General features: G+C 38.3%; 2 protein-coding genes across 11 annotated transcripts in view; both read right to left on the minus strand.

The window, feature by feature from the left end:
* The window catches only part of TASOR (transcription activation suppressor), a 34109-nt gene extending 20182 nt beyond the window's left edge, over positions 1-13927 (minus strand). For 3 of the 4 annotated variants that reach the window (XM_080384942.1, XM_080384941.1, XM_080384940.1), the window contains exons 1-7: positions 13401-13926; positions 5871-6016; positions 4705-4797; positions 3759-3831; positions 2353-2444; positions 1856-2014; positions 384-511 (exon numbers count right to left, since the gene is read on the minus strand). In XM_080384942.1, coding sequence (XP_080241068.1) covers positions 384-511; positions 1856-2014; positions 2353-2444; positions 3759-3831; positions 4705-4797; positions 5871-6016; positions 13401-13797 — 1088 coding nt within the window. In that variant the 5' untranslated portion in view covers positions 13798-13926. Of the gene's footprint in view, positions 1-383; positions 512-1855; positions 2015-2352; positions 2445-3758; positions 3832-4704; positions 4798-5870; positions 6017-13400 lie in introns of all 4 variants that reach the window. The other variant, XM_080384943.1, reaches the window with a different exon arrangement.
* A 7299-nt stretch (positions 13928-21226) lies between these two features.
* The window catches only part of ARHGEF3 (Rho guanine nucleotide exchange factor 3), a 156926-nt gene continuing 151782 nt past the window's right edge, over positions 21227-26370 (minus strand). For 6 of the 7 annotated variants that reach the window (XM_080385015.1, XM_080385013.1, XM_080385014.1 and 3 more), the window contains 2 exons: positions 24501-24687; positions 21227-23526 (listed from right to left, as the gene is read on the minus strand). In XM_080385015.1, the coding sequence (XP_080241141.1) occupies positions 23180-23526; positions 24501-24687 (534 nt within the window). In that variant the 3' untranslated portion in view covers positions 21227-23179. The remainder of the gene's footprint in view (positions 23527-24500; positions 24688-26370) is intronic. The other variant, XM_080385019.1, reaches the window with a different exon arrangement.

The raw sequence follows: 26370 nt of genomic DNA on the forward strand, positions 1-26370 counted from the left end.
ACAAAGTAGACAGAATATTTCAGAATCTTTTTTTAGAATACCAAGCACGATAATGCTGCAAACATCTTTATGTCTGTGATTTTCCTCAGTTAAGCAAAAAAAAAAAAAAAAACCAAACCCAACGATCACTATACATGGATTCCACCTAGGCAGAAGGCAAGTAGGTGAAAAGAGCAGCAGAACTGCTTCCTACAGGGGGCCAGCCTACTGCATAAAACCGATTTTGTCACCTCTTGCTTGCATTAGAAGTATTTATTATGCTAAGTCCCTTTGACATGTCCATTCATTTCAGCACTTCAGCTACATCAATTCTAAGCGACTGCCAAGAGCTATGAATTCTTCGTGCTGCATGCAGTTCTTCCAAAACTCATTTCCTAGCTTACCTTGACGGGGGCAAGAATTTTGGTACTTGCACCATTTCATCTTTATAAGTAAATGAAACGACAGCATAAGGACAAACATGTCTTGGTCTTCGCCTTATCTCATCAAAGCCATATTCATAGAAATAGTACTAGAAAAAGAAGTGAACACAATGTTAAATTAGAAGTCTGGTAAACTGTACTTTGCAAATATACTAAAGATCCATGATCTTTCTTCACAGAAAGGTATACTCTGTTTCACAGGAATAGCTTACAAAATACATTAATACAATGATTAATTATTTAAATAACCAAAGGGAGTTTGTTTGAAACCAGTTATGGCAAACATTAGCTGGTACATAAAATAAGTTTAAAATTACTATAATAAATCACATCTATCTTCCTTTCACCAACAGTCTATTTCTTCAAAAGCTGATACCTAAAATAAAGAAGCTTTTAAATGTCATTCTCATATGTATTTCATAATGCAATCAATTAAGGTAATTTTTTCACCTTCTTCCTTTTTCAAACACTGACAGGATGGACACTACTTCAGGAGCTGATCAAGAATGAAAAAATAATTTTGCAACATTTATTTGAAAGTACATTCCTGATGAGGCAAGGGACAATTAACAAAAAAAAATTCACTGAGGAAAGTAAATATTTCTGAGTTTTGGAGCCTATTTTTAGTTCAGTCACAGAATTCTAACATTAAAAAACCCCATGAATTAAGGCAAGTTTGTAATGTGAAATAAAAACAAACATTCATCTTTAGCCATCTGATCCAGTGCCCAGCTCTGATTTACAGAAGTCAAAAGCAGCTGTAATACTGAAGAGAATGCTTTCAAGTAAGTATCCTAAAATCTATGGACTTGATGGAATAATCTGACTGCAACAGATTACTGCAGTAATGGAGATGGAACAGCTGGAGGGACAGAGATGCTTGAAATTGATTCCATTCTCTCTTCCCTCCCTAACTCCAAACCTGACAATTTGGTAAGGGAAATGAAAAAAAAGGCAAAGGAAATAGAAAAAAAAAAAAAAAGAAAAAAAGAAAACCTGAAGAATAAAAGAGGAAAAAACATTGCTGTTCTTTCCTAGCCAATGTTTCCCTTTCAGGGGTCTCATTTAATTCCCCCTAGCCAGTTCTACTTTTACACTTCATACTCCACGTATCTCCACTCCTCCTCAACCTACGCTCTACTCCCCATGTACATTCCCTAGCCATTTCCTATTCCACCGACATCCTAATCTGAAGGAAGTCTACATCAGGTTCAGGTATATATAAAGAGAAGCAGGAGAGGCCAATTATCTTGTTCTCTTAATTTTTAATACAGGCATCTGTGGGCTACTGCTAAACATAGACCCTACTGCAGCTTTACAGGACATGTTCAGTATTTGTTATATCTTCAGTGATTTTATCTCGATCATTTCAAAAGCTCTGTTTCTAAAGTTTTTTTATATAAGAAGTTAAAACATGCTCAACCTTCCTCTACCTGAGTAAGTTCATAGGCTCGATAAGCCAACAAGGAGGTGACTTTATTTGCATTCTTTGAAACATGACACTCATGCTTTGGTGTTGGATCTAATGCACTCTTTACTGTTGATTCCATAGCTTTCATACCGATGTGGTCATATATGCTTTTCATTTTTCCCTGTAATAAAGCAGAAGAACTGTAAGTATAAGCTTTTTCCTGAAAACTGGCAAACTGATGGAAGAGCAGGGAAATGAAAACAGGCCATTAAAAAAAGCCATTTAGAGAAATACATTATCTTCATACTTTCAAAGAGAACAAGACATTTTCACCTTTTATAAAAAAGTATTACGCTTGATTTAAGCTCAATGTCAGTATCAGATTTTAAAGCTGGTAGGGTTCCAATTTCTCTCTAAGCAGATAATTGTGTAAATGGAAGCTAAATGAGTTAGGTTAAAATCACCTTTATTTTATCAGTTAGCAATACAATCCTTCAAGAATAAGCAAGATAAATTTACCTTTATTACTTTAAAGATAATCACATCTCCAGTTGCTCCAGCTTCTAGAGGATTAGGCTGTAATAAATCAGCATACCTGGAGATATATACACCTAAGAGGAGTATAAAAATGTAACAAAACCCCACATTACGTTGAATGTAAAAACATTATTGGAAGTTTAAGAACATTACGTGGGATTAAAGCTCAACATATATCAAACAATAAAGACACAACAGTCTTTTTGGAATACGATCACAGAAACGTGTAAAGGCCATGTTCACAATCTGCACCTTCAGGACAGCAGAATAAAGGTTTACTTGCATCCATTGCAGTATAAAATACCACAGCAGAAAACGGACACTAGCCCAGCTTGAAAGGAGCACACCCACATCACTGAAAGCATTGTGACCCAGAGGACAAGCCCTGCCCAAGGACTACACAAATACTGCTTCCAGGTGTTCCTTTTTTAAACAGCGTCCCACTGCACCATGTGGAGATAAGCAGTGAAGGCATCATTGAGAAATAATAGCCAGCTTTGGAACCATGAATTGACACTCAAATGGAAAGGTAAAATAATTTTCCTTTTCAACACTTCAACCATAATTTCACACATTTTAAGCCCTCATATACACAACTGTCATTTGTTGGTCTAGCTGACTACCTCAGGTGAGACAACTGTAACGGAACACAGGCAAGCACCCATTTTGCTTAGGTTCCTCTCATTCCAAGCCTGTATTTAGCTGCTTTGATAAATTGCTCCAGAACCCTTACCAGCTAAAACAGTAAAACAAATAATGTGCTCATATACCTTTGTTCTGCCCCCCTTGCATCTGTTCTCATTTCAACATTGACACTGCCACCTCTGTCTCACATTAGTCTCACAGAGGATGACAAAATGATTTCTTACTTTTCTAATAGAAAAGCTTTCCAAGAGAAAGTGAATCTTGCACTTTCAAATCTCTTAACACCTTGTGATTCTTCCAAGTCTCTAATTTATCTATGCTTTTCTTGGATTTGTGAGTAAAGAACTTGAGTTCTAGGTACATCAATACTAAGCTGAGCTACTATTTCCATTAGGTATTTCTGAATGCATATACATGCATAGATTTACATACAAACACAGACAGGCACACAATCAGAGATTCCATTAATTCTTTGGTCTCCCAGTTTTACTGGGAAGACATGATACATTGGTTTGATTTAAGCCAAAATGGGAATTAGGTCTTCCCTTTGAGAAAGACATTTAAACGAACTAGTCAAAAATAGATACATGTTCTGATGTCAATCAGCTTTGCTAAAAATACCTAGCTGTGATGTTCCTGCAATAAGCAAAAAAAAAAAAGGACTGAAAGTTTACACAACTGCATCACATTATTTGCCAACTCATACTGAATAATACCAGCACATATCATGAAAAGATAGTTACCCATGGAAGGGCTGCCGAGAATTGTTATTTTGGAGTGGCCCACCTGCAGCCCCTTTTCGCAAATGCCTTGGATCTGGAGAACACACATTTTTTTAAACAAGTAGCCAGTGTATGAACAGCACAAACAGTGAGAAACAACAATTACAGAATTTTGATTAAGCTAAAAACAAACAAACAAAAAAAAAAAACCCACCACCCCCCCCACGCACACTCCCAAAAAACCCTTACAAACAAAACCACCCAGAAGTATGACGACTCTGAACTGCTGTATAAACTGTTAACCTGTGCAAGTCGCTCCGTATGAAGCAGTCACACAGACTCAACTGTATCTTAATAAAAACCAGCCTCCCTATACCTTAAACACACATTAAGAACATTACTTGCTTTTAAGACACAAAGCAGAAGTAAACCTGCCAGATGACTGAATACTTAAGAAAGCCTTGCACTGAAGCACAACAGAAAATCCCTTTCCATCACTTCTATTAAAAACATATGATCTAGAGACACTGAAGAGAAGGTCCATTTTTTAATATTACAGGTTACTTTCTCCTTAAGGTAGGTAATCTGTTCTTAACACTCAACAAAAAAACCCAAAACAAACCAAAAAAACACACAGCAAAAAACAACTGCAATGAAAACATACAACATTGATTTTCAATTTAAAAAAAATTAGCACAAAACAAAAAACCCACATGCCATCCAGAAAATCTACCCTTTTTTATAAAACAGAGAAGATACTTCAGAGACATGTAAATGGAGCACCCCAAATAGCAGAGAAAAAGGATTTAAAGTGATATATCTTTCCCACCCTTCTATAACTTTCAGTGCTGAATTTTGCAAAAGTAACTTAAATATTAGTAACTGTCAATAAAAACAGTTTTAAAACCAAAACCTCTTCAATCGAAAAAGAAGAGAAAGCATTTTATATACAGGGTTTTTTTCTTACCTGAGGTCGATCAACCATCAGAAATGCATAGGTTTCAGAAAGCTCTTTTTCTAGGCGACCATCAAATTTCAGCTCTCTGCGTTTTTCTGTGAACTATTATTACAGAAAGTTCTTAACACATGTAGACAGCTGACTGCTATCACATTCAAGTGTCTATGTTTTAAGGCCTCATCTACATTAGCAGATCCAAGTGTAAAAAACCGTAAGATAATTTGAATCAGACTACAGTATGCTAAAATTAAATTTCAAAAACATTATACCTGTGGGAAATATTGGCTTAATCCGAAAAAAAAAAAATATTTTTTAAGGAAAAGACACTCTTCAAACAAACCTGTGCATTAATGTTTGCAGCATAACTACTTAGAAGCATCCAACTCAATGCTTTCCATATGATCTTTGAAATTCCAGAAATAAGCCTTTATTCGCTTTTTAGGAGACAGATAATAAGAGATTATGTTGTGCATGTACTTTTGCAGTTGCAACTCACTTTTGAGGTGGTTTTCATCAGCTGCAACCATGAGTCATAAACCTTACAGCAGCAGGAAAAAAAATGCTCCAGAATTTATAGTTTCACGATAGTAATTACAGCAAACCAATTATATATTCTATTACTCCATACGTTAAGCTTTTTGGCACCAGAACAGAAAACTTATTTCAGAGTTATGAAAGCAAGCCAAGACTGGATTTAAGACACACCAGATAAGGTACAGCAGAAGCTTCAACCAAGCTGCTCCACTTACTAGTTCAAGCAATCCACTCTTTTAGGTACTACTTCTTGGAAAACAATAAAACTACAGAGACTGTGTAAACTTAGCATCAGAACAATATTTTATCCTTAAGTTTCACAGGAAGCATCAGGCCTTTCAAATCAGACACTGCAATTATCTTTCCAGGTTATTAAACATACATAAAAATTAAGAAAATTTTTGAAAACTAAAACCACACAGAGACAAGCAATGCCAAATACAATTCTTCTTTCAGTCCTTTTGAGTATATGGCAGGCAAGATTTTATGTTTACGCTGTAATAAACTTGCCTGAAAAATAGCTGCTTACATTTTTGGGGATGTGTTTGCAACTGAATATAAAGCACATAAGTAGAAAATAACCTCCAGCAAATTTCATTTGACTTGTACCTTACTCAAAGTGAAGCTACAAATATACTCACTTCCTTTTCCAAAAGTTCACTATGAACTAAGCTGGCTCTCTTGTAATTAAAATTGGACACTGAACTTGGTTCCAAGTAAGACGAATGAAGAATCTTCACAACATCCTCAAATTCTCGAGAGCCTACAGCTACTGGCTGAAAAAGTGCTATAAAAGAGAACAATTAAAATCATAAGCTCCAATACACATCTGAAAAACAATTAAAAATTTTCCAGTTCATGCATAAACATATAAACATAACAGTTTATGCATAAAAATAAAAGGTTCATGATTCAATTTAGAACACAAAACACCTAAAATACTTGTAAAACATGGAATTTGGGCTAGAAAGTTTAAGTTAAAGTTGCCTAGAATTACAGCATCTTAAAAAAATAATGTTTCTTTACACTTTCTAAACACTACTCTTGAACAGCTAGTTCTCAGAAGCTTGTAAGAGAAGCACCTCAAGTCTGAATTTACCTTTAGAAAACATCTGATATATGTTGCAAAACACTGTAATTAAACTAATTAGCTCTTTTAATCAAGGACCAGGAACAAATTGCACTTCTAAAAACCTCAATAACAGTTTCATAGCTTAGCCTCTCTTTAGAGCCCTTACGGCAGTTTTTGTTTGTTTGCTTATGGTAATTATGCTGAATATGAATAAATTCAATGCTGTCTTAAGGAGTCCAATAAGCTCCTATAATTAAAAACCACACTGCCTGTGTTCATGCTTTATGATAACTGCTTTAAAAGGAAACCTCTTCATTTGTTGTTGCACAAATTCAAGTACTGAGCAAACCTTTGCCCGAGTTCACACGGTAAAACACTCATCTCCCCAGGCTTCTTCATTTGTTTGGGTACTGAAAGTGACAAACTGATCAGAAGGGCAACCTGAGCATGGCCCAGCAGAGAATCTAAGTGCGGATTTTGAGAGTAATGTCTCAAAAAATAATACATACTCCTAGGGGAAAATTAACTAGTTCATTATGGCAGGTTTTCTCCTCGGGTAACTTCCAAAATACAGAAAGCGCAGTATTTTTGTGGTATTTGCAAACTTCAGGCAGTAAGTATTTCCAGCAGATATGTCCAAGAGTGCTTTAGTTTATTTTCTTACAAAGGGCCTGTTTTTCCCTACTAAAACAAGCACCCGGACCATCACCACCTGAAGTTGCTAGAAGTTACAATAGTTAAGAATGAACTACAGTAGCACTAGTCTCACATAAAAGACAATCCACCATTACTCTAGCAGCAAATTAAATTTAATTACATCTTTAGAGTGTATCTCCAACTTCATTAAATAATATGGTAGTAGATTTAGATGATAATCTTTTCCTCATTTGCAGGAAATAATTATTGCATTAGCCTCAATATAAAATACATGTTCTAAATGAAAACTGAACTGTTCATCTAGTAAAAGTTGCATTTACACACACACTTTATAACATAACACCATAACTGCTAACTGAAGTAAAGCAATGATTCCAACACCAGCAACAAGTAAGTGATTTTTTAAGAGAGGAAGTTATGAAAGTGATTAAGAAACCGATCTTATATAACATCCTTTTTAGTTACAATACTTTCATTCTTGAAAGGCTGACAGCAAGACGGGACAGACGAAAGGTAACTCAAGTGAATGAAATTCTCAGCCTCAACTTAGTATTAGTAAGATTGAATGCACTATACTGAAGAAAGTAACACTTATTAGTAAAATATAAAGCAAGCCTACTACAGATACACATACTGGACAGCACCTCCTGTCCCACCCCATCCTCAAACACCACTTGTATCTTTCTGACAAGGAGTTACTAAACCGTAGCATTGTAACGCATGAGTTTCACACATTGCCTGTTCCTCTTCTGTGGAAAAGGACCAGTTAAGACAGAAGGTCACCAATGCCAGCTGCTTGCCCAAATTTCCTGTTTCCTTCACAGTGATTATTGTACCTCACCCCTTCTCCCTTTTTCCCCTCTAGAAACGCATGCTCAAAACCAGCCTATTTCTTCCACCATGAGTCCAGGCAAGTAGAAAACTCTACAGGAGTAGGTAGAAAGAGTGATTACAAACTATACACAATGTCTTGCCTACTTCCCAGATGCAAATCTAGGAAGAGGCATATTATTACACCAATTAATATCCTGTCATTCATTCAAATATTAACTACATTTCCATTTGTGTTTAAATATTTCCTGGTTTGTGGAAAGTTCCATGGAGCGAGCTGAGAGACTTGCCCAAGAACAGCATGTCCCCCTGTTCTTCAGCTAGGGAAAACCTACATGAACTACTATCAGGTCTCAACAGATTTATGGAAGAGCTCTACCTAATCCCTTAAATTACAGAATACAGCAAATGAGAGATTTTTTTAAAGATTGTTGCAGGGGTTTTTTTCTCAATTTCTTAGCAGAGAACCGAAAGCATGGTTTACTATCGTTGTTACTTATTGTTCAGTAATATACGTACTTTCTTATATATTTTATACCCCAAACACACCATCTACATTCACCAGAGATACTACTGAAGCTAGAAGGGCTGCTGCTACCTTTGCAGTAAAGACAGATCAAAAGTGAAACATTTTAAAGTACTTGGGCACAAAAGTCATTTTTGAGATTCCAATTTTTCAGTTTGAGAACATACAGAGCATTAAAACAAGACTGATTCCACCTAAATGAACACATCACCTCAAGAACAAGACGTTATAACCATCTTTTACTAGAAAAAGCTTAATAATCAAAAAACTTTTTAGTAATGGAATTTCTATTCCTTTGATGTGCACTGCCCACTCAATACAAAGTGAACAAGAACTACACATATGATCTTGCTTTAGTTTACTTCATGCATAAATTAAGAGTGATTGGCTTCACAATCAGATGTCATTATTGACTGAGGAAAAAAGTAACGTGAATGAAATTTGTTAAATGTATGCTCCTTGCAGAAGTAATAAACTGCTTATGCTCTGAAGATTACTTATAAACACGGAATTTTATCACCAAATCCTACTGCCTATCTGCCACCTTTTCATATACAGTGGTAGCAGACAACCCACAATTTGGTTGAGAACTAGACAGCACCCGCTAAGCATTTATTTGTCAGGGGCAGCCTGCTGGTTTAGTATCTATTGCATTCTATTTCTGAGTAGCCAAATGATGGATGGAGCAAGAAATAAACCATACTGTAATCATAAAGCACAAAACCAAGCCACTTAGCTTTGAATTTCAGATAAACCATCATACACAGCAGTCAAATTTGTTAGAGTGCACAGAACAAGCTTTTTTTCCTTCTCCAAGTAGGACTCCTCAAACACACTCATCATATGCTTCATGACAGGCTCAAATCCACTTCCCCCATCTTCCAGAATCTGAGGCACTCCAGGCTTCAGGTTCTTACTAAAAACCTGCAACATTACCTAACGAGACAAGCAGCAAGCCAATACTTTTCATTTATCATCTCAGCACTCTGCCAAAGGGCAGCTATTTTCTGCCAGGTTAAGGTCACTGTGGAAGGGCCTGTATTTCCTCACTTAAAGGAAATCAGAAGCAAGCAAAGAATGAGAAGTACTAAACTAGAACTTCTGTACCAAACCCTATGTTTACAGGCAAAGAATGAGATTATTAAGCTTATCTCCAGTCCTACATTACTTCAGAGATCAGCAGTGTGTACATACATATTTTTCAGGCTCACTGTGCAATCCTGACGTGGGTATGCTGCACCTTTATCAACCCATCTCAATTAAAACAGTAATTTATGTAAGGACTATATTGCAGTATCCTTATAGCACCTACAAGTGAATTGTTGGGGTTTTGCTGGCTTGTTCTGCAGAAGTATGTAAGAAAATACTGGTTTTGTTCAGCTTCTACCATTTCTTTCTTCACTATATTGGAACATATGTATTTTCAGGTGTTTAGCTAATACAGTACCTAGTCTAGGGACGGACTGACTGGAAGTCCAGATGCATGTAATTCCCTAGAGGCTTGAAGTTTTTCTTTCACAGTGGTCTGATGCTTCAACTTAAGAAAACTGAGTTTGCAGTTAGCAGGTTGGGTTCTTTGGGTATTTTGGGGTGTGGGGGTGGGGGAGTGTTTCATTTTTTTAAGTTAGAATGTGAAGAAGACAACAGAGACATGCTCTTTAAGGAATCCTGAACTAACTGTTAAGTGAAGGTAAGTAAATTACTTTTGTTACCAGCCAAGTTGGCAGAACGTTGGCATTCTTCTCAAACAAGTGTTTCTGCTACAAAAACTCCATTGAGAAGAACCGTTTTATTTTAAGTCTTCATTTTTGAAGACCAAGACCAAAAATCTGTGGTGTTGATGAATCACAACATTGTTATTTTTATGATTTTTTCAGCCCAAAATGTCATGCTCTCAAAAGGTCTTAAGAGTTATCAAGTTCAAGGATTGCTTACTGAAATCCCTGTGTTGAAATACCATGTAGCAGATACATCTCTCTACCACAGACACGGAAAATTAGAAGACAAAAGCAAGGCAAGATGAACCATCAAACACCATTAAGTAGAAAAGAGACAGCCTAGACCTCCAAGCAGTACTGTGAAGACTTTCATGGATAAAAGAAAGATCATTTTCCTTTTCCCCCCACTCAGCCTGAGAAACAGCAGTCACTTTGTTAACTTGGTCACCTAGAGAAGTCCAACTACAATCAACAACCACCCACTTAAGCCACTGGTTACTACCCGAGCATGTATTTTGGTATGAAGACCACCCAGAGTTAGTTCAAAAAATGATCTTCCACCACTTGATCTTGAAAATTTGTTTTCCTCATCCTATCAAAGAAGGATCTTCGAAGTCTCAGGCAGACTTGGAAACCTGAGAAGATCTGACAATCAAATTAGAAGAGGCCAATAACATCAGCTAAGTACTAGGATTAAAAATAAATAAATAAACAGCGATCAGCTACTCAAGAGAGTGTCACACTATTACCAAACTGTATGTACCAAGGAAAGAGAAGCCTTCACGCCAGTTCTAAGTAGGAAAACAAATGCACATACAACTTAAAAAACCCCAAACCTCATAGCCAACCTTTCTTAGAGTTTGGTTTCCTGAATTCTTCCGCTGGGGGGAGGGGGGGGGGCAAAATCAGAAGAAAGATTCTCTGTGACAACTAACCACAGTTAGTTTTAAGAAGTATGTTTCCTCCAGATGCATTTCTCCACATTAACAGAATTCTTTCTGCTGACTTTCAGTCCCTCATTGGTCTCCAAATAAAAATTCCAGGAAGGCTAAATAAACAGCTACATCCCACATTTTCCAGGATTTTTCCCTTACGTTTTTGCTTTGCAGATTCAATTTTTAATTGCTTCACAATCAAAAATTGTTTCCAAAACACATTTTGTGCTTAAAAAAAAAAAAAAAAAAACTTAAGGGAAAAAAAAAACCACAAACCCCACTCAAATAACAAAGTCATCCTGTACAGATTTTTGTAGTTTGTACATAGCAGATTAGTCTTCCCAACAAAGACAGCAGGTATCTCTCAGGATGGTATGTCCAGTAATAAAATGGAGGTTTAAAGAGCGAAACAAGGACAATCCCAGTACAAGAAAGGATGGAAGAAACTTCCATGTATTTTTTCATGCTGGAATTTTGAATCTAGCCAAGACAGCTCTTTTGAGAGGGACAGATGATACTCTGATTATTCTGCAATTACACAAGATGTATTTGAACACTGGTACTAAGCATATTTTAAGTATATGCCACTACAATGTCAGATGATTGATGCACCGCTAATCTTCTAGTTTAGCTCCAAAACTGATTTAATTGCATAATTTCTCAAATGCCAATACTAATTCCAATAGTGATTTGGCTGTCCTCAAAGATCACGCTGGCAGCCCACTTTTGTTAGCCTTGCCTATGACATGCTGTCCCACAGTGCTTTGCATTACGGTATCACATGTAAGACCATCAGCAACTGTAAGACCACAAGCATTGTGGACAGAATGGAGGGAGGTCTGTTTTGAGAATTCTGGAAAACTTTAAGTTGCCACTAAAACTTTAAGTTGCCCTAAAAGCTTTTGGTAAGCTGAAAGGGAAAAGAAAAGAAAAAAAAAAAAAAAAAAGAAAAAAAAAAGACAAGTACACTAGAAAGTAAGCCCTTAAGAATGAGTCAAACGACCTTGACATTAGCGAGTGAATTTTTGAAGCAGGGTAAGAAGAGCTTCCTCTTCTACTCTAGAAGCTTGATGTTTGAACTACATATTATAAAACTTTTTAGTCTGTAGGAGATGGCTCTCCATAGGCAAATGATGAATTTGATGACCCAAAAAGGTATTTTGCAGGTTTTCATTCACACTGGAACCAAATGGTAGGAAGCAACTTCAAGAGTTTGTGATTAAGTACTAAACATTTCTGAGATATATTTAAAGGTATTCAAATGAAACCACACTTGGGTCTGATACATGGAAGTGCAAGAGGTACCATGTTTTATCCAGACATTTTTCTGTCAGATGAAAAATAAGAGACGTTTTTTCCTACAAATCAACCCAGTCCTTTTCACAATGAATCTCTGCCAGACCTGTATCCCCCCTTGCATGGTGGCAATGAGAAAGAAAGGGAAGAAAAGGAAAAAGGGGACATTACTGCCAAAAATGGAAGGAGGGAAAGGGAAGACTGGATAATGAAATAAACCTACCTTAATTTTTTTCTTACAGAAGAAAGCATTTCAAGAAGTTAGATGTTAGACTCTTCTCTGAAGAACTAGAAGCCTATGTGAACAGGTATTTTTGTGCTATGTACCAAGTTACTGACCCCATGCTGCAAAAGGTCAAGAACTGAGGTAAGTTTCAGGGAGGAAATAAGACATGTCTTCAGTGCCACTTAACAAAATCAAAGATAAGCAGAAGCCAATGGAGTCTCATGAAAAGCAAGAAATACCACAGGCTTTTAGAAGAAGAGTCATTTGAAAACCAAAAAACAAACCCTAGACACTTGGAAGAGGAACGCTTCCAAGCATGTGAATGTGGGACACTCACTTCCTCCCTGCAAAGTAAGAAACTTTCAGGAGATAAGAACAGTCTTCCTTCTGCATATCATCAACGAAGGTCAACTCTGCTCAGGGTCTGCTAGTCTACCCCAAACAGGATTACACCCCTCTCCTGCAGGGAGGAGGTCAGGGGGAAGAGAACAGCGAACCATCTTCTCTGCGCGTCCGTGTCCCAGAGAACCATCTTCTCTGCATATGATTGCATCTCCAGAAGCAGAGCCAGGACCAACACTCAAGCCCACCCTGATTGCAGCCAGCTTTTCTGTCCTTTTAAAGCAATGAACTGAAATTCAAGCCGAGTTTTTTTGGTTTTTTTCTCCTCCTTGTGACAACATAAAAACGAAAAAGAAAAGAGGGAGGGGTAGGGAGAGGAGAGAATGTAAAAGCCTCTCTGACACTAAAAATCTTATCCCCAGCAGCCTCGCTAGTCAAGCCATGCCACAGCCTCCTCCACACCCGCAGGATTTTGCATGCAGTTGTGTGAGGTGCGTAAAGAGCCTGCCCAATGAATAAGATGAAGAAGGGAGTGAGGGAGAGAAGGGAGGGAAAGGGAAGGAACAACCTTTCTTTTCTCTGCTCTTCCTGGGGATCTGAAAGTTCCTCCTAACAGGCAGGTCTTCTGGGGGCTTAGGGAGAGGGGGAGGCCCCCCCAACACACCGCTGGGCGGCTGCTGCTGCTGTTGTTGTTGTTGTTCATTTGCCGTTGAGATGCTGCTCCTGCGCTGGCTGCTGCTAGTGATGCTGAGGTTTGGGGGGACCTTGTCCTCTGCAGCAACAGCAGCCACCAGCAGCGCCTCCTCAGTGCTACTGCTCTCAGACCGTCCGCCATTTTGTGTGGTGTCCTCAGCGGCTCCTGCTCTATTACTCTCCACCCCGAGGAGGCCCGCGCTGATCTTCCCCGTCCGCTGATGCTGCTCCGGCTCCATCTCGTCACCACTGGGGTTCACAGCATCCGCCATTCACTCCTACCGCCGAGAAGCGAGCACGACTGCCCGCGCCTTCTCTTCCTCCCCCACCAAACTACCCCTTCCCCAGCACCATGCACCGCCTGCTGCCGCTATTGCTCCCCCTCCGTCCGCTCGCTTTATGGCAGCCCCACCGCCCCCTCCCCGCTCTCTAACATGGCGGCAGCGCTCACAGAAAAGGGGCGGGGCCGGATCCAGCCCCGCTCCGCCAATCCATCCCCGGCGCAAGTTATAAATAGAGGGGCGAGCGCCCGCCTGCCCGCTCCGGGGGCGCCGCTGCCGCCGGGGGCCTGCGAGGCAGTGGGGGGCCTTTAAAATGGCGGCAGCCCCCGCCGGTCGGGCGAGGCCGCGGGCCGTCGGCAGCGCCTGAGAAGGGTCCCTGCGGCCGCAGTCTGCCAGCGCGGGGCGGAGGCAGCAGCTCTCTCGTTTCCCGCTTCCCTCCTACGGGCGGCTCCTCCGGCTGTGGAGGGAGGCCCGAGGCGAGGTCCAGGCGGGGGCGCCGGGCGGGGCAGGCCGCGCTGTCCGTCGCCGTTTCTGGAGGGGAGCGGGACAGGAGCGGGGCCGGTACGCCGCTGGGAAGAGGGGAGAGAGCATTTCACGTAGAGATAAAGCCATACGCGTCAATCTACAGCTAGCAGGCGGCGCATCCCGCGGCGCAGCAGTGGGCGCGCTGGCGCAGCGGGCTCCTGGCCGTGAGGTTTGGCCGCCAGGCGCCTCTGCCCGGGACCCGCCGGCACCGCAGCCCGGCCTCGGGGCCGCCCCCGCCGCGTCCCCGGCACGGAACCAGCCGGGCGCCGGCAGCGCCAGCGGCCACTTCTTCCCGTCTTTAAAGTTTCTACAAGACACTGGACAAAATGGCATTTCACCTTTGAAGAATAAAACCACATTATTAACCATGAAGGACAGACAACACTTCACACTCGCTACAGCGTGATGATCAACTAGAGCAGCGCCAGGGCACCGTGCCCTCCCCCCGCCCTCATCACCTCCCGTCTGCCGGGGGGGGGGACGGATACAAACAGTGACAAACTGTCTTTGCACTAACGTCTTCAGTGGAAGGTGTCATTCCAATTAAAACAGTAACGACGGCTTTGTACAAAGGCAGTGTAAGAGAGACAGTTCTTACCCAATCAGTTAAAAATATAAACAATACGATTTGTTACACTTTTTTGAGACAATCTTAAACTGCAAAGGAAACGTGTTATTGCAAAGACTTCTGTGTGTTTAATTGCATAATTTCGCTGAATTTAATCCTCTTTTATATGTTCAATTAAATGCATTTAGGATCATGACAAAAGATTCTGTTGGAAGGGTACTTAAGTGACAACAGCTATTTGGGTTCCACAGCTTGTAAAACTACAAATTGCAAGCAAGCTTCAATAAGAAAAAGCAGCATGTGCAAGTAAGGAACTATTTGACCTTTTTCAAAAATAAAAAAAAAACAACTATAATGTCTCATCAGTAGGACAAAGAATTATAGATCAACCAAAGGCAACACGTTCCATTATTCATATACCAAAGAGTACCCGTTTTCAAATGCAGTGCAACGGAATGCTAGAAATGTTTTTGGTGCTATTGAAGCTAAGTCAGAAACTGTTTTTCCAGCAGATTTGCTAAGGAAACTAATGAGGTAGTATGCTGGGATGGTTATGGGCAACATGTTTTTTCTTTTAGTGCCAGAGCTGAATAATAATGGTAAGCTGTTACAAGTTTTGTTTACCTGCAAAGAAAACATAATGCTGTATTTATGGACCCAAGTGTGATATAGCAAGAACATGAAAAGGTGCTAGCTTGAAATGACTTCTCTGTCACAAGATCATCATTCAATCTGGTCTATATTCTATATTATTAAAAGACTAATGAGAATAAATTTAATCCTTGTGATCATGGATGTAAATCAGTTATTAAGGAAAACCAAGGCTTCAAATACAAATACAACAATAACTGGTATTTCAAAACAATAAATAATGAAATTTCATCACACTACACAGTTGTTTGGTATTCACGGATAAGCTTTGTTGGATCCCTCTGCGGCACTTCAAGGCATTGCTACCTCATGTTGTCTGTCCTACTGGAGGTCAGTATTGAATCAGGTTAACATTTATTCAACTCTGCCACCCCTGCTGCGAGGCTTAGAACTTCTGGTAAAAGAAGGGTGTGAATATGTGAAAGCCACAGCAATGACCTTTCTTTGGCAGCTCTGAGGAATGCACTGAATTGAGAAGTGCCTGCTGAAAATAACCCATTCTTTGCTGTGCCTAGGAAGTACAAATACCGGATGTTTAATTTTACAAGTAACTAGCAAAACATTAAAAGCCTGCAATTTGTTTTCTTTCTTAAAGGTATACTAGTTCTGTAGCTGTTGAACAACTGCATATATTTGTTAGTTAGCTATACCAATTATCTTAAATCCTGGTAACTGTGGCTAGCTATATTGTTATCTCGAAAGCAGCTCCGAGTTTAAATGCAAGGTTTTTCCTATGCAAGGAACAAATATTTTAACCTCATCCTTTTATTTATATTGATCTCTTTTTAGATTACCTGTAAATCAGAGATTATAAGTAATCTACCAACTCACAAATGGTCTGGTGCTAATGGTAGCCTCCAGGGTGTTAAAAGAAGATAAGCTAATAATTATTAGTTTCTTCTTGGAAGTCTTTGGGGAGCCAGCCAAGTTTAAATAGGTTAATTAGTATCTATAATTTACATAAATTACAGAAACGTAACACCAAACATTATCTAAATGCAGAAACATGGTGTTCAATTATCCAGAGGTAATAAAACCCACAAATGCAGTGTTCAACCTGTGGATAAATTAAGATTGTCTCCCTGAGAATTTTATGCCATGCCTCTGTGAGGATTCAGTGATGGTAAAGAGGATATTACAGATGAGTTGATATATTATCAGAATAATTTTGCTGTGCTCTACTTTGTTCAAATAGAACTTCCATATACAAGAAAATAAATGGAAATACCAATCTAGTGTTATTTAAGTCTTTGTTGATCCATTATACATCTCCAAACACATAAACCTGTTTTATTGTTTGAATTGGCAAAGCTGTTAAAACCACTTCCAGGCTGTTTATGTCTTCAATATACAACTAGTTCAGTTGATCGGTGTTAGGATTTGATTACATCTGGCTTGCCTGCATTCACAAGTGAGCAGTAATACTAGAGAGTGAAGTCGGTGTCCTCACTCTCATTTTACACATACTCATCTTTGCTCTAACTTCTGGGAACACATCTAATGGTTCTTCTTGCTGCATGAATCTAAGCCATTGTATGAAAGACTGGAAGAATGGTGGTGTTATGTCTAGAAGGGAGAAAATAAATAATAGCAATTATCAAATATGGAAAATACTGTTGCAGCGGAGGAAATATTCTCTTATGTTCTTGGTGACTGGGATGATGTTCAAGTTTTCTCAAAGGAGGCTTAGTTTAAATGTTAGGAAAAACTATCTAGCAATAAAAGTTAAGTACAGGAAGAAATTATTTGGGGACACTGTGGGATTTCTTTAACTGGTGTTTTAAAGTTAGGTAAGACATTTTTCCAGGAATGGGTTAACATTTACATTTATTTAATGTAGGTCCTTCCAACCATATCGTCTGTTCTCTTCCAATAGAATTACTGAAAAATGTTATCTATGCTTTGGGCAGAGCGGAAGAACTTTCAAAAGAAAATTAGGTCTTCCAGTAGCCATTAAAGTAATATGTACAGATGCAGTAAGTATATGATCCCCCTCCCCCCCCCCCCCCCCCGGAAAACATAACTTTAGCATATATACACACACTCCCACCATCTATTTCCTTGCTTGTTTGAATTACCATAGCTCTGCTGACATACTTTTCACAGTAGATGAAGACCTGTCCACAGACAGTGAATATGACAGTAAGATTTCAAACACTTCAGAAGAAATACTGAGGCTAAATCCCTTATCTTCACTGTATTCCAGTAATTCTGGAATAGAGCCATGTATGGATCAACTATAGAGCTGTTCCAATAAATACAACATGCACTGAAGAAACAGCTACAGAAAAAGGCCACAGGGTGGGAAACCACTTTCTACTGAAATTGCCCTGTCACTCTGAGAAGTATGCTCCCTACCATTTTCTCTCACAGCAAATACTGTAATATATGCTAAAGCATATGTTTACAAAGTATTTAGATGCATTCAATAATGAGAAATATAAGCATAAACATGTATCATTAAAAATCCAAACAACATATGAAGCCTTGCTTATTTACCAAACAACATACAAAGAACTTTTCCTCATTTACTACTTGCTTTAAAAATATACTTCTTTGCAGTTGTACAAAATTATTTTCTCTATTAATTAACATAAGCCTGGGAGAGATCATTGCAAAAATTACTGAGTACTACTTGAGAAGTGATGTAACAAGTCTGGATCACTGTACCACTATGAATCTTAAATCCCAATAAGTGAAAATAAGTGGCAAGAATCCCAGTCCACAAAACAAAGGTTCCATGAAAAATCACCACAGGAAGAGACCAGTTGAATACTCTGAAGTAAAAAAAGGTTATAAAAATCTGTCACCTTATTGTCTTCCTAGTTTCTGGTTTATGTGGTTTCTGGTATTTGCCAAGCATTCAGCCACGACTCCGTGGCTTGCACCAAGTGGTTTCCCACCCAAGTACAAAGCAGCTGCAGATCCCTTTGATTCTGAAATCAGATATTATGTAATACACATTTAGATCAGATTAATAGCCACAAAATACAAGACATTTATAAGGGAGAGTCGCATAAGGCTCCATCCTTCAGAAGCAAACTTGAGTGCTTGCTTCAGACATTACCTCAGTAGTCTTTTATGAAAAGAAATCTAGAAATGCAAAATATTATTTAGTCTAAGCATATTGTTCCAGTTTAATTTAAATAACTAGAAATTACTATTTTACTTTCCAGAAATTACTCTCGTGGTGCAAAACACATCTCAGTTCTTCAAATGTTTAAATGCAAGTTTTGCGCTGACTACATTTTAGGTGCCAGGAGATCAAAGATAGGAGAACCGTATCATTAAGCCTTCTTCATAGACCATGCAAAGAGAGGTACCTTCAGAAAATTCAGAGACAAAACCTAATTTACACACTTGGAAGAGCTTTAGTGTCATTTACCAGCGATGGTAATGCCTGTGACAGTAAAAGGTGAGACAAACTGGGGAAGTAGTCTCAACTTGTCTCTGTAAAGCCAGGGATTAGTAGCACCTAGTGCTTTTTTTCTAACAAATTTGTGATCCTCAGGTGGAAGTCTGAAAATATCTACTTGTATTTTTTTTAATACTTTAATTTTATAATTATTAATGCGTTTAGTATCTTAAAATATTTTTAATTTCATGTGAAATCACTCTAAAAATAGACAACTATTTCCAGTAGATGGCAGCATCAACCTGTAGAACAGATTACAGTGTTTTAAAATCAAGTTTTCATGAGTAAGCATTAAATATGGCTAACTGCCCATTCTGGATCTGGACCCCCCTAATCAAAGAAAACAAATCTTCTATACATGTAGAACTCAGTTTCTGGCTCTGTTAGATCCTGGGAATCAGGGCTGTCAGGTGCCAGACAGCATCACCATAAAACATCAACTTTTCCAAAACAGCAATCCATTAAACTGGTATATAAAAGTTCTGATGTATCTTTCAAGATCTAGAAATTTATGTGAAACCTCAAGAAACCTGGTTTCCACTATTGCAGAGGCATTCCTAAGGAGTATCCCTCGTTCAGTGGGTCATGCTGAATAGGAGTCACCACTGAGACGTACTTGCTCTACCTTGGAGTGGAACTTCAGGCCTTTCCTTTACCCAGATTCCGGCAATTGATTCCCTGGCACTGAGCTCCGCAGAAGTTAAACTAAGTGCTCGTGGTGTGTGTTTCAGGAGATAGGTCTTCATCCTTACTTTGTTCAGTGCTGCAATCTACAGAACCAAAGATCACAGACCATTAATTCTCTTTTGTAGACTCAGAGGACTGACATAGTTCAAAGACTTCCAAGGACATCCTCTTTGCTTACCTTTCTTTCTCAGTCAAGACAATCTGTGCTTTTACCTTCATTACTTCTGGTTCATCAGATCTTTCCACAAGCCAAGACTACACTGCCTGTCCTCACTAGGAATAGAAGAGCAAACATGTTGCCAAGACAGAACTGCCACGTCAGACTTCTGACGCCCTGCTCTAGAGAGCAGGATGCCACTCACTTGCTCTTCTGCCAGACTGTGGGATCTCGGTGCTCATATTCCAGATTTAGAGAAGCTGGAACTCATCCAGCATCCACAGTCCTCTCCTTATTTTGCCATCCCCTCACAGTGACCTTCAAAACCCCAGACACCTCAGGCTCTTCACTGCCTCTTGCCTTTTACATGCTCCACCTGTTCTCATTCACCTTCTCACCATGGCACTGTTCTTCCCAGACATGAGTGACCTGAGATCCAATATAAAAATTACACAGCTTTGACCTGTCTCGTTAATGGATGCACTATACATGCAATGGTGGGTAAGCAGAGAAGTCAGAAGCAATTTTCTGTACAATTCTCATGCAGAGGCCTATACGTACCGCACGGTTGCAGTACGCATGCCAGTTCACTGCTGCAACTCCTCAGGTTCTGTTCTGCTGACACCAGGACTGCTAACCATGATGATCACTGTGACATATTTACTTATATTACTATCCCTCTTTACTACACATTCATCGTTTTACATTTTACTCATCCTTTTTGGTACATTTTGTTGTCCATGCCCACCCCACCCCTCCACCCTGCCCCAATCAAAATTATTTCAAAAGCACTGGCAATTTAGAAGTGCTACTACAAAAACAAGGTAAGCAAATCCAGAATTATATTAGTATTCTTAAAGTGGAAGGCTTATTCCTTCAGATGATTACAAAAAAAAAGAAAACCACAAAAAAATTATTAAGCTTTATCAAGCCAAATTACAAATCAAGCGTGTCACTACAAGGCAAAACTGAAACACTTCCACTGCAGCATGTTGAACACCATGCTAAGTGAGTTGCTACGTGTTAGTAAACAAACATAAAATAGTCTTCTGAGATTCACTGGCTGGTTGGTGGCTTTTTACATACCCAAAAATTCATCATCTCAGTGTTTCAGGATAATACATATTTAGTAGAGATGTGACCCACAAGGAATCAGGAGAGAGAGACTGATGGCAGGATGTTAATTTTTTGTTTCACCTACTTACTAAATTTATTATATAATAAATATATAATAAAACTTTAGGTAATGCGCTTAAATTGAGTTTCTTTGTTACTATTTTGTATCTAGCAAATTAGGTCCAAATACGTAACACTTCCACAAGAACCAAAACATAAGCCTTGGCCACGTACCTTAAGCCTCACTGTGCATACCCTTGAAATCTTTTGGTAGCCATCTTGCACAAACAACCAAACCAAATAAAAATCAAAATGGTTTAATGTAATTTATTTGAAATGCTTCCAGAAAAGTTTAAGGCTATTATTAAGAAGAAAAAAGAAGTCAATACACACATTCATTCCTTCTTTTCTAGCTGAACACTTCACATGCTTTTCACTCCTTTTAAACATTCTGCTGAACAGTTTTTATGAAAATGGTTCATCATCTCTTATGCTTTCCTAATGCCTTTTCTTTTGCAAATTTTTCCTTTCTTTCATCTTCACTGGCATACTCATTCAGCTCTAAAAATGAAGCAGTTGAAATAAATTACAAAGCCTGAAACAGAAAGGAAAATTGACTTTTTTTAAAAACTATAAATACAGAAATATTTTCTATAGGGTAAAAATGACATTTTTTAAAAAATAAAAATACCTTGTTTTATATTGTTTATCACCTTGTCACATGGATTTCTGTAATGCACACCAGCATATATATAAGATAGTTGACACAGTAAATTTTCTGTAAACCTGTAGAACACAAGAAAAATGTTTTTGGCAATAACTTAGCAGGGTTTTTTACTTCTGTTGTTACGAGTACTTTGCACAGGTTATCTTCTATTATACCAAGGATCACTTAAATTTATCAATATATAATTTTCATAGCTTGCCATACAACACTGGCATTATTTCTTATACTAAGAAATAAAATATTACCCAGGGATTCCTGAAAAGTAACAGGATGTTCAACTGAGTGCTTTAGACTGCATTGAAGTGGCTCATCTGTTTGAAGTTCTCATCTGAGAAGATTAAATCAGCCACCAGAAAACACAGTAACATTTCCAATTACAGCATGAGATTAAATGCAACAAAAACTTTTAAAACAAAACTTGAGAAAAATATTAAGGGTGTAATACATCCTAAAGGAAAAGCATTTCCCTTTTTGTTTAAACTTTCTCTACATAATCCCATAGGGTATTTGTAGAGCACCGTTTATATAAAATTATCACTTGGTTTAAAAACCAACTACATGTAATTGTAAACAGACATTTACAGAAAATTAAATGTTTTAACATTAGTGGTGTTTAAAACCAACAGTGGAGGTCAGTGGAGTGCAAAATGCTGAAGAGGGCCTATTCACAAGCAAAAGCTTTTTTCCATTCTTATCCTGTTTGGGATAAAATATGTGTGTATATATATATATGGCACTGAAAGCAAACTACCAGCTTATTTACAAATACCCAGTATTCTCAGCATTTCATTTTAGTCGATGCCAGCTGTAGAGGTTTGGTTGAGTTTGGTTTATTGGGGTTTTTTAGCTGATTATTTTTAGCATTACTTGCTTTGATAAAAAAACCATAGCACTATGCTGACCACTTTAATTGACCAGATTTTAGTAAGTGAGGTTGCTGGTTCTTTGGACAGTGCTTAATTTTGAAAAACTAATCCCTAAAGAGTCACTGGTTACATGGCCCGCTGCTGATAGTTCTTGTTGATGTAATACCACAAGAGAAGAGATGGGTTATTGCAAGATGTTTTTCTTTTCTTAAAAAAAATAAATTATTTCCATGCCTTTATGAAAACGTACTATCTTGATACCCATCCTGAAACTCCATATTAAGTCCACATCTTCAGCTGCCCCATTAAAGGACAAATAAGTACTTTAAAAGTTATGAAAAGATTCTTTATGTAATGCATATATAAACAGTAGTTTAGAGATTCTGTTTCCAGCAGGACATTGAGAATAACTGGTAAAGTACCTCTTTCATCCACCTTAGATGTTTACAGGATATAATCACAGGACATGAGTTGCAGGAGATTCCAGCTTATACAGATCGGCAGTTACAGTACTACACTCATAGGTACAAATACAAGAACTGCATTGACATTGTCACAAAAAAACATATTTTAAAAGTGCTTCTCCAAATGGTTCCATATATGGAATGCAAATACTGTACAGGTAAGAGACCGATTTTCTTCCATGAACTGTAAGTTTCTGTCAAACGTTGGTTTCTACTTGCTTTTCATTTTCACAAGAGTTCGTCTGTTCCATACGTTCACAGTCGATGCTGATCTCGCTGGTGTCCATACTACAGTCTGACTCACAGTCTGATTGGTCCATTCGCTCGAGTGTGGTTTCTCCCTGGGGTACTCTACTTCCATTTGGTGACAAAAGAAAATGTGCTTCTGAGTTCAGCACACCAGCTTTGCCTGCACATGTAACTTTTTCTTTGGCCTGGCGGATACAGTTAAGCCACTGTTGTTTGTTGAAGGAGTCATTGGCTTGGAGCGAGTGCGTCTGGCTTTGAGATCCATTTTTGAAGCTGACTCTAAAGAAGTTTTTGACTGAAAGAGACAGTATTTATCAAAACACTGAATGCTTTGTCTGAATGGATTTTATAATCAAAGAGTATAATATATGTATTTTTATATATATATATGTCACAGAACAGAATTTGCAAAATCTTTGACTTAAAGTGTTTTCCTGCCAATACCATGTCAGATCAGAGAGGAGAGTCTGGGTATCGCCTTGTTTTGTGGGGCAAGAACATAATGCCACAAGCACATCTAATAGTTTCATATTGCTGGATTTAACAGTTTTGGTTCCACCATGCATGAGATACCCATAAAGCTTTAAGTGAATCAGCAGGATTAAGGCTTCTCCCACACTTCAATGTCTCTCCTCCTGCTTCTCTGCAAAGCAGATTTCCAGAACCTTCACTAAATAGTGTCTTGTGTCAGCCAGAAATTGCCTCATCTCTTCCATTCCCTTTCACTAATAACAAGAATACATATAAAAACCCCTCAAAGTTTTCACAAGGTTAAAAGGACTGTTCTGATAGAAACAAGCATCTTCACAATAGGCTTGATTGGAAGGACACTGACTCTTAACTCTTGGCATTACCCTGAGTAGCTGCAGCCTCAGGAGTACATTAATTACCTGTCAGCTGAAAGACTTTGTTACGGAATAGCCATCAACGTCTCCATAATACAAGGAAAGTTGTAACAGCTAAAGCTTAAGATTTCAAAATACACCTGTTTATAATTTTGTGGGCTTGCCGCTATATTCTACATATTCTTGCCTTCTCAGTTCAGTACGGAAGTGGGTGTGTGGAGAAATCCCATTACCAATACAGTGAACTTTTGAGAAACAATCTAAAAGAAGCAAGTTACAACATAATAAACCGGTCTGAAATAAAAATCGAGATGCTGGATATAGATAATGTGAATTTTAAAGAAAACATTCTGATGTCTCATTGGCAGGTGTCTTAAGGTTGTAATGACCCTATATAAGCAAGTAAAAGAAGGTGTAGTCATACTTCTCTCATTGTTGCTGAATGCACCACGTATGGATCCACCCAGTCGCACCTCTCCATCTTGCAAGTCTTCTAGCACAAGCTCCCTCACCGGAATCGGCTGCCGATACAGCTGGTAGCAGAGCTGTTCATTATGGGTGATAGCTCGGGTAATCACCAACACTTCTTCAAAGAGGAAGACATGCAGTTTCTGTTCAAAATTAATAAATAATGAAGCATTATTCCTTTTTTAGACCATCATTAAACCAGATTTATTTAAATTCTAGTGTGTTATAACCTTGTCTTTTCAACAGTTAAAATAAGGATTCCTCTCTTACCACTATTTAAAAGTCTTATGGCACAGCAGCATACAAGTACGTAAACACAACAAATTAGAAACTGAGAAGAGGACAGAAAAGCTAATTTTAGAAGTTTCTAATGTCATGATCTTAACGGATCTTTTAGTGTTAAGGCCTTGAAATGTGCATGACATTTCAAAGCTCTCTCCACTGCAGCATACCTACATGCATTCTTCTTTCTGACACTCACTGTAACTTTTCTCTACCACCTGTGTTACTAAGAAACAGGCAATCTTATTTATCCAAATATTTTCAACTAACAATTATGAGGAATCTTTTTACAACTCATGTGCTGCTCACAATCAGCTTCACCACAGCACTTTGAAGCTCAGAAAATTACTTTTGCTCCTAGGTGCCACAAGTCACCCATTATCATCTTGAAATTATGTTCCTCCTCACATTTTGCTACCCCCAGTGGCTTTCAATAATAAACAAAGTGAAATTTTAAATTAATTTCACTTGATATCATGCATTGAAATCAACTATTTTTTTCATTGCCAAAACTCTTCCAAATCATGAGTAACTGTTCTTTGCTTCTAAAGTTGCCCTGACTAAATCTAAATAGACACATTATTTGCAATTTTAACACAAGATAGAGCTTCAGATCCATTTAGCCTACTGTCCCATCTTCCATTAGCTCATGTTTTCGGAAAACTATAATGAAAGAGGTAATTATAGCAGAAACATTTCTCAATATGCCTTGGCAGTCTTCTGATACTGAACAAGTCCATCTTTATTCTATTTTTCCACAACAGATGCCTCAGTTTATATCCATGAGTAGTCCAATTTTCTTCCACTTGTGCCTCTCTAAGTCTTTGCAGGCCACGTACCCAAACCTTTTGTTTGTTCCTTATTCTGCAGTGCTGCCACCTTTTGAATTAACAGCAACTCTATTCAGAGTCTGGTAAAGAATATCCATTATGTGTTTCCGTTTATATGTTTGACAAATGGCTATCTTCTCATATGAATAAAATATGAAAGACAGCAGAAATGTGTGAGATGAAATATTTGAGGTATATACAGGTACGGGACACTTGCTTGTTAAGCAGGGTTGCATTTTTGTTTGTTTTTTAAATATTCTAAATGTGCAGCAAAAATACCTTGTTTATTTCGAAACTCAGTTTTCAAACTATCATCCACAAAATGTTGCAGATTCTTCATGCTGTAAAGTTTTGTGATGGCTGATTTTAGTGGAAGTCATATGAAACTCCTTTCAATGGTGAGATCTCTTACTTGCTGCAAAGCTAATACTCTGCAATAGCAGGTGTGAAAAGGAGACTGAAAAAATTAAGGTATAAATGATGTGGTTTTCACCCCAAATCAAAGAACACACAAAAATTAAAATATCCCACTGTCAGTTGTATTCAAGGAATACATCAGTGTGGAAACCTCCCAAAAACACTGAGGAATTTCAAATACTGTTCATAAATTGGAAATTATTAATTATATACTTATACTACCAAAGAAAGGCAGTGGTAGTGTGGATGGAATAAATACAGTTCACCAGAAAGATGAAAACTGCCAGTTTCTTCCTG

This window comes from Falco punctatus, assembly GCF_963210335.1.
Source record: "Falco punctatus genome assembly, chromosome: 4".
Classification (NCBI taxonomy): domain Eukaryota; kingdom Metazoa; phylum Chordata; class Aves; order Falconiformes; family Falconidae; genus Falco; species Falco punctatus.